The 13,982-nt window shown below is 48.0% G+C and overlaps 1 protein-coding gene across 1 annotated transcript; it reads left to right on the top strand.

Annotated features, from left to right (window-relative positions):
• Positions 1-9,735: 9,735 nt before the first annotated feature.
• LOC144254820 (protein SET) lies at positions 9,736-11,583 on the top strand. Its single transcript, XM_077798389.1, has one exon. The coding sequence runs from the start codon at positions 9,797-9,799 to the stop codon at positions 10,664-10,666; it is 870 nt and encodes a 289-aa protein (XP_077654515.1). The 5' UTR covers positions 9,736-9,796; the 3' UTR covers positions 10,667-11,583.
• The last annotated feature ends 2,399 nt before the right edge of the window (positions 11,584-13,982 follow it).

Here is a 13,982-nt window from a genome sequence, read left to right as displayed (position 1 = left end):
ATGTGCGAGCTGTGATGCTAAAAATTAACCCAGGGATCGTGTTTGGTGGAGGGGTGGGGGTGGATAGGAAAGGAGCAGGGACTCGTAATATTGTGTGGCCGGTATTCCCCCTGCCCTGCCTCCCTCTCTCCCCTCCCACCAGCCTTCTGCTCCCCTCAAGCCTCAGGATTCTGGGGGACCCCTTCCCCCATCCCAGACAGGGTCCCCAAAAATTTCAGGAGAGAAAAGTGGACTCCACTCCAGGTCTTGTGTAGGGGGAGGACATGGCCCTGTAGATGAGGCCATGTCTGAGGTCCCTGCAGAGCCCTGCATCTGCCCCACCTCTCCAGCAGAGTGACTTTGTGCCCCTGATTCCCTGGGTCCTCTCCCCTCAGCTTGGGTCAAGGGCAGTGGGGAAGCAGATCAGCCAGGGCATAGAGACAAAGGCAGCTTCCCAACCGCAGGCCGGGTCCCCAGGCTGTGGAGACAGCAGCTGCAGAGAGAAAGGATCGGGGGCTGACTCCCAGAGCACCTCCATGTACCCCTCACTTCGCAGTATATCTGACAGCTGGATATCACTGGCCCCATTTTACAGATCCAGAATGAGAGAGGTTAAGGTAACAGGTACCTGGCAGAGCAAGGATCCTCTCCTACTTCAATAGCCCGGAATGGAAAGAAGGAAGGCTTCCTGAAGGGAGGGGTGTGAGGACAGGGTCACAGAGATGGTGGGGAAGGAGCTGACCCTGTGAGGTAGGACTTGTAGAAGAGAAGTGGGGGTGCAGGAGGCATGTGAAAGATGGGACCTGAAGGAGCAAAGTCTCAGACTCTGCCAGATTGCAAAAGGGGAGAAGATCGGGTCTAGAAGGATCAAGTTTCCAGGAATGAAAACATTTCCATCAGAGTGAGGGGAGAGGGAAGGCTCTTAGGTCTTGGTTCTGAAGGATCATCAATGATTTTGGCTTCAAGAAGCACATTGTAGGCACATGTAAAAAAACATTTAGAAGTGACCCCATGAATACAGGTAATTTTCCCTGGAGATCAAACTCGAGAACCTGAACTGGATGGCAGCAGGAGGAGAAGAGGGCTGATAGTAGGAGGTACTTTCTGCTACCAGTCAGCTGCTCGTGAAGCTGGGGAAGTGAGGGAGGCTGTGGGATTCCCCAAGGTCAGGAGAGACGTCAAGCTGTCTGCTCAGGAGGCTGCCTGGTCCCGCATTGATGGGTTGATAAAATGACCTTAAGGAGAGAGTGATGGGCTCAGGGAAATGAGAGAGAGGGCCATGGGGCTGTGGAGGGGGCAGAGAGACCAAGGAGGGCTCCTCAACAGAGTATAATACCAGAAGAGATGATATACTCAATAGTAGAGCAGGGGGTGCTGACCCCTGGTGGTGACCTCAGAATGCTGCACCTCTCTGAGCCCTGACCACACAGGATGGAGAGGGGACAGAAGCAGACAGGCTTGAGCTCCAACATCCTCTCTCCCTCCTTAGAGCCGCCCCTTCAGCCCTTCCTCAGCCCTGTTGCATATTTTTACAGAACTGAGCCTTGTCTGACACTCCCCCCACCTTCCCTCAGATCTGGTCCCACTGCCTCTCCTCACCTCCCATTGCGGGCTCCCAAGGTGGGGAAACCCTACTCCCTTCACCTCTATGATATGTGCTGGCATGAGGGCCTGGCACCAAGTAGGCATTCAAACAGCTTTGACTAAAGGCAGGCATGTCTGAGTGAATGAATGAACAATATGTACAAAATATGGAACTTAAATGATTTCAACCAACATATTTCTCTGGGTAGAATACTGCATGGTCTGAAAGCTTGTGGGCTGGTGTGGGGAGGAGGATGAAGCACACTTGCTAAACTACCAGACACTGGAATTTTTGCTGTAAGGAGACCTAAACCTCAGTGAATCTTCCCTTCCTGGGCTTTGGCCTTTCAGGAGAGAACATGCAAATTTATATAAAAGCAAAAATTATGCAAATGCTACCCCTGGGTCTCTTTCCCCACTGCTCCCCAGCACAGTCACGTAGGGCTCCCTCATCGCTGGTCTGGTCAGCAGCTTCCCAGAGTGACAGCCCCTCTTAGATCACAGCACACCTAACTCTCCAAATTTTGCTCTTGATTGAAAGACTTGGTCAAATCCTACTTTCTAGCCAGGTGCAATGGCACATGCCTGTAATCCCAGCTACTAGGGAGGCTGGGATGTAGCTCAGTGGTAGACTGTAACACAACTGAAAAGACTCCAAAGCCAGGTGCTCCTCTATAATCCAGCTACTCAGAAGGCTGGGGCAGGAGGTTCCTGCCCAAGAGCTTGGGACCCTAGTTTCCATCCTCAGCACTGAAAAAAGAAGAAAGAAGAAGAAAGAGAGAACACAATTACCCTGGATGCTTCAGAGAAGAACCCTCCCAGAAAAAACTTGTGATTCCAAATACTGACAGAACTCAGCCACCCTGAGGTCGGGTCTTCCCAGGGTGTACGGGACTTGTAGACAGGCTGGAATCATTCTCTGTTCCCTAATGTCAGCTTTGTATGGGTAATGGCTTAGACTGGGAGCTTTGGGAGGGTGGGGACACATCTGTGACAGGGGATCTGGGGGCTGCTGGGTGCAGTGAGTGCTCAGAGGTGGGGCAAGGGGAGAGGAGGTGCTAAAGCACACAGCTGGCCATGCTGCCCCATTCAGGATTTAGGTCTAGACCAACATGGTGGTGCTTGGGGTTGGAGTCCATGAGCGGTGTGGGAGGCTAAAGGGCTGGATTCAGGTGCCACTCCAGTGGAGTTGGCTGGACACTTCCCTCCCCACCATCTCCTACCCTCTTCTACTTCTAGGTTCAAAGGCTGGGGGCTGAACTGCAGAGACAGCTTTCTGGGGGCGCAGCCCCCAGGAGCTGGATGGGGGTGGACGTGGGGACTCTGAGTTGTGTTTTTCTGGGAGCTGGGAGGGAAGCAGGTGGCAGCGCCTGAGTGAGTAACCGCCTCCCCGGAGTAACAAATCTCTCAGCCTCAGGAAGTCCCACAGACACGGTGCACCCCCTCCCCTCGCCCACGCCGGGACCTTCTCGTGCACGCCCACCAGCTCCGCTCGCACCTCCAGCTCGGCCTCCTGCAGCACACGCCCCGCACCCCCGCGCGCGCCGCGTCCCATCGCTGGAGCCAGTGCGGTCCCCGCGGCAACCTCGCCAGAGGCTCCTCCCATGGTCCCTGTCCCAGCCCACCTGCTGCCCCGCTAACACCTCTCCCTGAAAGCCCCAGTCCCCTGGGCTCTGCTCCTGGCTTCCAGGGTTCACCTGTCGCTCCAGGGCCCTGGCCCGCGGGGGGCGTGGCTCGGGCCGGCTCGCCGAGCGGTGGGACGCCGTCGCCCTCTATTGGCAGCCTTGGGCACTGCCTCCCCGGCCTCCCCGCCCTTGGATGGGCTGCCTAGTCCCAGCCCTTCCTTGACCTCTTGGCCTTGCTGCTGCAATGCTGCAAGGACTGAATGTGTAGAAGTAGGTTCTTGTCTCAGTTAGGTCACAGGCTCCCCAAGGGAGAATCACGGCCTCTCAGGGACTCAGCTTTCTTCTCTGTGAAATGGTATCATGAAGACTAAATACAAAACAAAGAAGATAAACTTTATAAACCAAAAAGTAGCATCTAAATATGAAACTACTTGTTTTAAATGTTAAGAATGGGGCTGGGGTTGTGGCTCAGTGTTAGAACGCTTGCCTAGCACCTGTGAGGCCCTGGGTTCGATCCTCAGCACCACATAAATAAATAAAATAAAGGTATTGTGTTCAGCCACAACTAAAAAATAAATACTAAAAAAAAATTTAAAAAAAATAAATGTTAAGAATGTTCTTCTCTACCTTCTCCGGGTGGAGCGATGAGCTTTTTCTCTGCCCCTGGACCACAGTGGGAGGAGAGGCATAGTTCACCCCAGGAGGTCATCACATGATGTATAGCCTTGATCTGTTTTCTATGCATATAAATATTCATATTTGAATACAATGATGGCCATTTGTATTGAATGCTGTTTTGCATCCTGCCTTTTTCTCTCCAAGTGCATAACTTGAGGTTAAAAGCCCTGATTCTAGAGTCAGGCACTCTGGGATTCAAGTGCTTGCACTGTGAATTTATATTTCCATCTTTGAGCAAATGCATAATCTCTACCTGTCTCAGCCACAGTTTTCTCATCTGCACCATGGTGGCCATGCCAGAAATACCCACTTCACAGGAGCCCTGCATACGTCAGCACAGTTCGTGCCTGCTGATGTCACTGTTCCCAGGGGCAGGACTATTCTTCAGCCACCGGACCCTTGGAGTCTGCACGGTGTTCTTCCTCATGTGTCATAATAGAAAGCAGCTGCTTCTTTAACCTGCCTCCCTTTCCAGCATTGCTCTTCCTTCTTTCTTGTTCTTTTTAGATACATGTGACAATAGAGTGTATTCTGACATATTACACATACATGGAGTATAGCTTTTGATTTTTGTGGTTGTACATGATGTGGATTTACACTGGTCGTGTATTCTCTCCGAGTCATTCGACTGTCTTTCCTATTCCCATTTCCTCTCCCTTCCCTTCATTCCCCTTTGTCTACTCCATTGAACTTCTATTCCCCGCCCCTTATTGTGTGTTAGCACCCGCATATTAGAGAGAACCTTCAGCCATTGGTTTTTGGGAATTAGCTTATTTCACTTAGCATGATAGTCTCTTGTTCCATCCATTTATCAGCAAATGCCATAATTTCATTCTTCTTTATGACTGAGTAATATTCCACTGTGTATGTGTACATTTCTTTATCAATTCATTTGTTGAAGGGCACCCAGCATTGCTCTTGACCGCTTGGGCATCATTATGTTTCCGTATGTTCAACATTTCCCACCTTAGCACCTTCCAACTCTTCCTGTGTCTCCAAGGCCTTTGCACAGATAGAGGGCTCTTTCCCTCACTTCACCCAGGCCTTGCTATATTGCTGCGTCCTTAGAAGCCTTCTCTGATAAATTGTAGTCTCTAGCCTCAGGCAGTCTCTAGCCACTCAACTTGCTCTATTTTTCTTGGTAGCATTTCTCATTATGTGACATTCTGTTATATATATTTTTTATCTGTATTCCTCTCCCAGACTGTATCTTCATGAAAGACTGGGACCTTTTTGAGATTTTTGATTGACCTCTGTGGTTCCTAGAAGAGTACCCGGCACATAGAAGGCCCTGGGTAGAGTTTTCTGTGAATAATAGATTCACTTTTCTCCCTTGTAAGAGCCAGCAGTGCCACTTATGTCCAGTAGAGGGAACCACCACACAGCACTTGGAGGCTGCTGGGGCGGTTTTAAGACTTGAGATATTTATAAAGTCCACAGGCTTCTCTCCTCCCACTCTGTGGGTGCTCCCAGGGCTGGGACCGGAAACAGAGGCCCCCCTGTGCTAATCTTCCCTGGCAGCCTGGAGCTGGCATGCCTTGGCCACATCGTCTGGTGTGCTTTGGTGCCCGAGATCAGAATATCCTGCTCAGTGGCTTTGGACACACCCCTTAGCAGCTGATGCTTCTAGACAGATCACACCCTGTCCTTGGCTCTGCAAAATGAGGGCAATGACAGGAGTGTGCTTCTTGCTCAAAGGTTTCTGGCTGTGAGGTCCAGACAGAAGTGCATGTGAAATGTTTCATGAATGCAAATATCAGACAAATAGCATTTATACACTTCTTTACTGGACTGACAAAAAAAAGAGAAGAGATTAGGAAACTTTGCAAGACTAAATGAAAGCTGGTTTATGGGGGAGATTAAGGTAGAGAAGGAAGTTAAAAATAACAAGTATCTTTCACCAAACACTTATTTTGAGCCAAGGCTGAGGAAAGTGATCTGCAAACATTGTCTAATTATAACCAACACTTACAGGGTGCTGACCTTGGGCCAGGAGTTCTTTTAAGTGCTTTATGCATACAAACACACGCCATCTCAACAACAACAGGCAGTGTCCCTGTCCCATTTCTACACCTGAGGAAACTGAGACACCCAGTGGTGACTCTCTAACTAGTCCAAGGCCACATACACATGGCTGGGACTTAAACTGGAATGATCCACCCCTGGAATGTGCTTTTAGGTCCTGACGGGCACAACTACATCACAACGGAGATATTATGCATTTCCCAGACAAAAAACTGAGGCGCATTAAAGTTTGAAAGCTCGTTTAGAACCGTGTGGTGAAGAAGTGTTTCTAAGCCCAGCTTCACCCACCACTGAGCTCTACCTCCCATGAGGAAGTTAAGGAGGGGCTGTTTGGTGGCCAGGAAGTGGAAAGTGTGCTGACAGGCTGCTCAACTGTTCACAGTGATTCTGTCCAGGGCTGTAGGCTCCCCCAGCACCTTGGAGGGTCTGGCTTAGTAGTAGGGGGTGGGAGTAGCCACAAGTGCCCCTCACCCTAGCCCCTGGCTTCCAGCCTGTTACATAATCTTCTCCCTCCCCAAGACTGGAAATAGCCATGGCTGAACCGGGCTGTGCTAGGGGGCATGATGAATGGTCCCCAGGAGCATCAGCTGACCGCCAGTGCTCCTGAAGTGACCTGAAGGCCCTCAGTAGCTCAGGTTACCCAGCTCTCCCTGGGAGGTGGCCCTGCCTGACTTGCAGGAGATAGTTCCAAAGTGGCTCTGTGTCTGGACATTTATGGTGTGAGCGCTGGAGGGATCATCCTGCTCACAAGGCATAACAGCAAAGGCAGATCCAGCCGCGCTGCATCCACCAGGCATCTCCCTGGCTGGCAGCCAGGTCCTGGCCCAGAGCAAGTGCTGTGAGATCTCTGCACCCAGCACCAAGAGAACTAGGAGTTCTGCTCCTCCAGGTGCTCTGCTAAGGGGTTCCAAGGGAAGAGGAAGAGGAGTTCAAGAAGTCAGGTACTGTGACACACTTGTAATGCCAATCTCTTGGGGGGCCGAGGCAGGAGAATTGCAAATTCAAGACTGGTCTGCACACCTGAGTGAGACTCTGTCCCCAAAAAACAAAGAGACTGAGAAACTGGGGGTGGGGTGGGGCGAGGCATGTGCAGAAGTAACTAGGGCTGCAGGCGCCATTATTCTAGAACTGCATTCTAGCCCCTCCCCTACCTCACAGGACACAGCCCAACCGACCACTGCACTATGGCCCCTGCACCAGAAGGAGGCACCCACATACTCTAATGCTCACCAGAGAGGACTCTTCTTCAGGAACCAGGCACAAGACCCCCGCCCATCAACTTCTGAGAGCCCCCTGGCCAATCTTCCACAGACTACCTATGACATTGGAGGGTCTGGGAGAGTATGTAGAGCATGTGTTACTGATGATGTTTATTCCAGATCTGTAAACCCAGTTGCTCCGGAGGCTGAGGAGGATGGCAAGTTCAAGACCAGCCTCAACAACTTAGTGAGGCCCTAAACAACTTAGCGAGATCCTGTCTCAAAATTTAAAAAAAAAATAAAAAAGGGCTGGGGATGTGGATCAGTGGTTAAGTACCCCTGGGTTCAATCCCTGGTACAAAACAAAGAAAGAAAGAAAGAATGACGATTGTAAGTCAGTTGTGTACTTTCAGCGGCTGAACAGGAGGATCACAAGTTTGAGTAATTAAAACAAAGGTTGGGATGTAGTTCAGTGGCAGAATGTTTGCCTAGCATGAATGTTCAAACCATTTCATGAGTTTAACTATCTATTCCTCAAGACATGAACAAAAGACAATCTCTCCTTAAGAATATTAATGGTTTAGAGGGCTGGGGTTGTAGCTCAGTGGTAGAGCGCTTGACTAGCACATATGAGGCTCTGGGCTCGATTCCCAGCAGCATATAAAAATACATCTTAAAAAAGGTATTATGTAGGGGCTGGGGATGTGGCTCAAGTGGTAGCGCACTTGCCCGGCATGCGTGCGGCCCGGGTTCAATCCTCAGTACCACATACAAACAAAGATGTGTCTGCCGAGAACTAGAAAATAAATATTAAAAAAAAATTCTCTCTCTCTCTCTCCTCTCTCACTCTCTCTTAAAAAAAAAAGGTATTATGTCCATCTATAAATAAAAAATATTTTTTATTTTTTAAAATTCATTTAAATTTTTTTTCTTAGTTATAGTTGGACACAATACCTTTTTTAAAAAAATATCTCTTTATTTTATTTTATGTGGTGCTGAGGATTGAACCTAGGGCCTCGAAAGTGCTAGGCGAGTGCTCTACTATTGAGCCACAACCCAGCCCCTAAAAATATTTTTTAAAAAGAAGAATAATGCTTTAAATAATCTAAGAGTTAACTTGCCTAATTATTCTCTAGAAATCCCTTCTGTGGAGTGACACTGACAGGGAACTGGGATCTGTTAGGCCATGACCTTGGGAACCCTATGACAAGCAGGAAGGTCACAGTTGGAGAAGTGTGGGACATTTTCTAAAAGAACAATGGAAGGCCAGGTGTGGTGGTACACACCTGTAATCCCTATGATTCAGGAGCCTGAGGCAGGAGGATTGCAAGTTCAAGGCTAGCCTGGGCAACTTAGCAGACCCTGTCTCAAAATAAAAAATAAAAAGAGTTGGGGATGTAGCCATGTTGAAAAAGCACCTGGGTTCAATCCCCAGTACAAAAAAAAAAAAAAAAAAAAAAAAAGAACAAAATGGAAGGTGAACGGGTTGCCCCATCTTTCTGGCTACAGCTCCCCTGCCCACCGATGAGATGGACACACAGACAGCCATGCATGCCCACCACTGCTCGGCTTGATGCTCAGCTGTTGGGGAAGGACTCCTCTCCAAATTCCTGCAGTCCTCCCTGTGCCCAGCTACTGTCTAGGCCTCCACACCCTCCATGTGGGTCTTGCCTTGGGCTCCTGGAGTTCTGAGCATAGGGCCAAGGCATGGGGGACACAGATCACAGTCTTTTTTTTTTTAATTTTTTAATATTTATTTACTTTTTTTCGGCGGACACAACATCTTTGTTTGTATGTGGTGCTGAGGATCGAACCTGGGCCGCACGCATGCCAGGCGGGGCGCTACCACTTTAGCCACACCCCAGCCCCCAGATCACAGTCTTAACCCAGAGGGTTAAGGGGTAACAGCCCTCTGCTATTGACCTGGATGGGAAGGAGTTGTCCTCCTCTGGCACCCTTGTGCCTGCCTGCATGTCTCTCCAGCACTCTCCTCCAGGGCTTCTCACCGGTAACTAGAGCTGGCTCTGCAAGTGAGAGTAGGAGGAACAGAATCTCTTGGCAACCGGGACAGCAGAAAGATCCAGTTAATCTGGGTGCCCAGGCAAACCAGGGCCCCCACAGCCTCCAGGGCGACCCCTGGTGGCCAGTATCACACCCTCAGCCAGATGTTTAAAAACTACCTCCTTCTACCAGGGAACCCTAAGTTCTAGCCTGAGCAAGGAAGATCCTTTCTTCCCTCCCCTTCCTTGCCCCTCTCGCCCCTGCTTTCTGAGTGCTGGGATTGAACCCAGGGCCTCACGCATGCTAGGCACAAGCTCTACATTGAGCCCCATTCTTCATCCCACTTCCCTTTTCTTTAATCCTCTCTTTACAGCACAGAGAGACAAGCACAAGGCAAAAATTCATAGGCCTCTCTGGGGGTCCCAGTTCTGTGGTAAACCATGAAAGGCAGGAAAAATCATTTTACCTCCCTGAACCTCAGTTTCCTCTCTGGGAGGCAATGGCACAGCAGTTCAATGGATAGTTTTCAAAGCTACACTGGCCTGCTACTTTTTGCATATGACAACCTCTTGGAGGCTCAGTTTCCTCAAACTAAAATAGCACTCACCTTACAGGGCTATTTAAAGAAGAAAGAAGAGGGTTCTCTGCACTTCTCCCTGGTGAGCTGTGAGACCTGTGGGTCTGCTCCTTGACTTCCCTCACAGAATGGCCCCCAAACGCCAATCTTCGCTCCAGTCTCAAACAAAAAAACCCAAACTGCCTGCCGCCCCTGAGAAGGCGAATTCATCGGCCTCTCTGGGTTTGCCGAAGGGAGAAAAAGAACAACAAGAAGCAATTGAACATATTGATGAAGTACAAAATGAAATAGACAGACTTAATGAACAAGCCAGTGAGGAGATATTGAAAGTAGAACAGAAATATAACAAACTCCGCCAACCATTTTTTCAGAAGAGGTCAGAATTGATCGCCAAAATCCCAAATTTTTGGGTAACAACATTTGTCAACCACCCACAAGTGTCCGCACTGCTTGGGGAGGAAGATGAAGAGGCGCTGCATTATTTGACCAGAGTTGAAGTGACAGAATTTGAAGATATCAAATCAGGTTACAGAATAGATTTTTATTTTGATGAAAATCCTTACTTCGAAAATAAAGTTCTCTCCAAAGAATTTCATCTGAACGAGAGTGGTGATCCGTCTTCAAAGTCCACTGAAATCAAATGGAAATCTGGAAAGGATTTGACGAAACGTTCAAGTCAAACACAGAATAAAGCCAGCAGGAAGAGGCAGCATGAAGAACCAGAGAGCTTCTTTACCTGGTTTACTGACCATTCTGATGCAGGTGCAGATGAGTTAGGAGAGGTCATCAAAGATGATATTTGGCCAAATCCATTGCAGTACTATTTGGTTCCTGATATGGATGATGAAGAAGGGGAAGGAGAAGAAGATGATGATGATGATGAAGAAGAAGAAGGATTGGAAGATATTGATGAAGAAGGGGATGAGGATGAAGGTGAAGAAGATGAAGATGATGATGAAGGGGAGGAAGGAGAGGAGGATGAAGGAGAAGACGACTAATTGAACACTGATGGATTCCAACCTTTTTCTTTCTTTCTTTTGTTTTTTGTTTTTTTCTTTCTTTCTTTCTTTTTTTTTTTAATTCAGTCCCTGGGAGCAAGTTGCAGTCTTTTTTTTCCCCCTCCCCCCCACCCCCTTGTGCTCAGTCGCCCTGTTCTTGAGGTCTCTTTTCTCAAACCATGCTTCTCAACTTATTTTGGGGGGAAATACCTTGAGCAGAGTACAATGGGAAAAGAATCTCTACACCCTTCTGTTCTAAATTCATTTTTATCCCTTCCTGTCTCAAAACAAAAAACTGTATGGAATCAACACCACCGTGCTCTGTGGGAAAAAAGAAAAACCTTCTGCTCCCTTCACTCTGCTGGAAGCTGGAGGGTGCTAGGCCCCTGTGTAGTAGTGCATAGAATTCTAGCTTTTTTCCTCCTTTCTCTGTATATTGGGCTCAGAGATTACACTGTGTCTCTATGTGAATATGGACAGTTAGCATTTACCAACATGTATCTGTCTACTTTTTCTTGTTTAAAAAAAGAAAAAAAAACTTAAAAAAAATGGGGTTATAGAAGGTCAGCAAAGGGTGGGTTTGAGATGTTTGGGTGGGTTAAGTGGGCATTTTGACAACATGGCTTCTCCTTTGGCATGTTTAATTGTGATGTTTAACGGACATCCTTGCAGTTTAAGATGACACTTTTAAAATAAAATTCTCTCCTAATGATGACTTGAGCCCTGCCACTCAATGGGAGAATCAGCAGAACCTGTAGGATTTTATTTGGAATTGACATTCTCTATTGTAATTTTGTTTGTTTATTTTTAAATTTTCTTTTTTGTTTTCACTGGAAAGGAAAGATGATGCTCAGTTTTAAACGTTAAAAGTGTACAAGTTGCTTTGTTACAATAAAACTAAATGTGTACAAAAAAAAAAAAAAGAAGAAAGAAGAGACAAGGAAAGTTGTTAACATTTGCCTGGCACACGGCCCTTAACTGCTCTGCCAAGCATTCCTCTCTGGTGGCATCTCCCAACGCTCTCTCCCTCAGTCACGGGCTCCACTCAGTCACCTTATTCTGCTGCTCTAAGGAAGCAGGCTCTGTCCTACCTCTGGGCTTTCCCACATACTGTTCTTCCTGGAACTCTCCCTCTGCCCTCTGACTGACAAATCTCCCTCTGTTTAAAAAAGACTTCTTTGGAGAGCAGAGTCATTCTCTAATATCCCACCTTCAAAATTACATTATTTACTGGTTAAATAGCTCATTGACATCCTGTATTTCATTCTCTTTCACTATGGTTTGTGATGCTTAATTATCTGTCAGCTTGACCAGGCTAAAGGATACTCAGATAGCTGTCAAAACATTTTTTTGGGGGGGGTGTATGAGAGGGTTTTGCTGGAAAAGATTAGCATGGAATGATAGACTGAGTAAAGTAGATGCCCTTATGGATGTGACCCATCCAATCCATTAACGGCCTGAAGAGAACAAAAACCCTCAGGAAAGGTGAATTCATTCTCTTCTGGAGCTGGGACATTCATTCTTCAACATTAGAGCTCCTGATTCTCAGGCCTTCAGACTCAGATGGCATTAACTGGATTAACTGGGGCTCCAGCCCACAGATAACAGATTGTGGGCCATCTTGGCATTATCTCCTGAGCCCATCCCTCATAGTTAATGTCCTTTCTATATCTATATATACACAGCAGTTCCTTGATATATACTGATGATTTGTTCCAGGTCTATCTTCCCCCAGGATATCAAAATCCTAGGATATTCACATCCCTTATATAAAATGGTGTCATATTTGCGTGTGACCTACCTACCACACCCTTCCCTATACTTTAAATCATCTCTAGATTACTTATAATACCTAATACAATTATGCAATTAGTTGCTACCCTGTATTGTTTAGGAGGAAATAATGGTGGGGAAAGGTCTGTATGTGTTCAGTACAGATGCTTTTTTTTTTTCCCCAAATATTTTCAGCCCACGATTGGTTGAATTCATGGGTGGTTGGATTTACAGACTCGGAACCGAGGACCTGGGGAGCTGACTGCATTTGCCTTTGGTTCTGTTTCTCTGGAGAACCCTGACCCATATAACAACAGGTATTACTGATTATCAAGATTGTTCAACTTTTGAGCCACCATACCGGACTGGAACTACCTATCAGACAAGGACTGTGTCTGTTCTTTTCTCTGCTGTGTCCCTTTGGAGAGAGTTTTCCAAGGTGCTTTCCGAGGCACGTTCCAGCTTTCTGTACTGCTTTCTTACTTATTCAAATTGACTCTCTCCAAATTGACAATAATTTTTGCATCATTGCTCATGTTCACTGAATTCCCAAGCAGCGGGGTCTAACTGGACAGACAACCCCATAATTCACCGTCAATCAAACTCCAGTCCTCTTGGGATTGGATGTAAGAGCTTTGGGATAGCAAGTCCCCACAACAGCTCCCTACAAACTTCGTTCGGGACGCCTCTCATCCCTCCTCTGGGAACTTCCATCCGGGCGATGACGTCTATTTGCATACAGCAGACCCAAGGAAGCGTTGGCTCAACAAGTGATTTGCATACTCTGGTGCTATTGGTTGGTTGGGCGGCACGGTAGCCAATGGTTTGCCACGGCGTTTACAGAACTCCGGCTCCCCGCCCCGGGTGATGTAATGGAATCCTGGCTGGCCCAGCGGGCTCCCTCCAGACCGCCTTGTGACGTAGTGGCTTCCCCGGCCGCACCCGGCCCTGCAGGGACTGGCGCGGGGCAGCACTGGCTCAAGGCAGCACTGCGGCCCCCGGAACGCAGCGTGGGGCTTGGCCAGCCAGGGCCTCCCGCATTGGAGTGGCCCGGCCCTGTTCCTTCCGGCCTGGCGTTCCGGTCCCGGTCGCTGGCCCCTGGGGGAGCGTCCCCAGGCCAGATCCCATGCTCATAGACGTTGAGAAAAGTCTGGAAGCAGATACCAGAGAATGACCCAATTCCTACTCCTCTGGGAATGGGATTACGGACTTCGCACTTAATCAGTCATGCAGTTTTGTAACATTTGCATTTGTTTACAATGAGCATGTTTGATTTTGTAATTAAGTTACACAGGATTTTTATTTATTTTTAATAAAGAATCCTGGCTTGGATTTAAGAGAAATGTCATTAATTCCAGCAGTTATGCCGTTTCCGGCCTGGTGACCTCGATCACTTTCTCATGCTGGCCCAGATGGCCAGCCATGACAATCAGGGACAGCAAATGTGGAGGCACTAAGAAAAGTACCGAGTGGGGCCACCTCTTCCTTATGCAGATCTGAGCATGTGACCCCAATTGGGTGGTGCCCTTGAACGCCCCCGTTG

This window comes from Urocitellus parryii, chromosome 5 (genome assembly GCF_045843805.1).
Source record: "Urocitellus parryii isolate mUroPar1 chromosome 5, mUroPar1.hap1, whole genome shotgun sequence".
NCBI lineage: Eukaryota > Metazoa > Chordata > Mammalia > Rodentia > Sciuridae > Urocitellus > Urocitellus parryii.
Note: the sequence above shows the minus strand (reverse complement) of the source record. Positions and strands in the feature narration are given on the sequence as shown.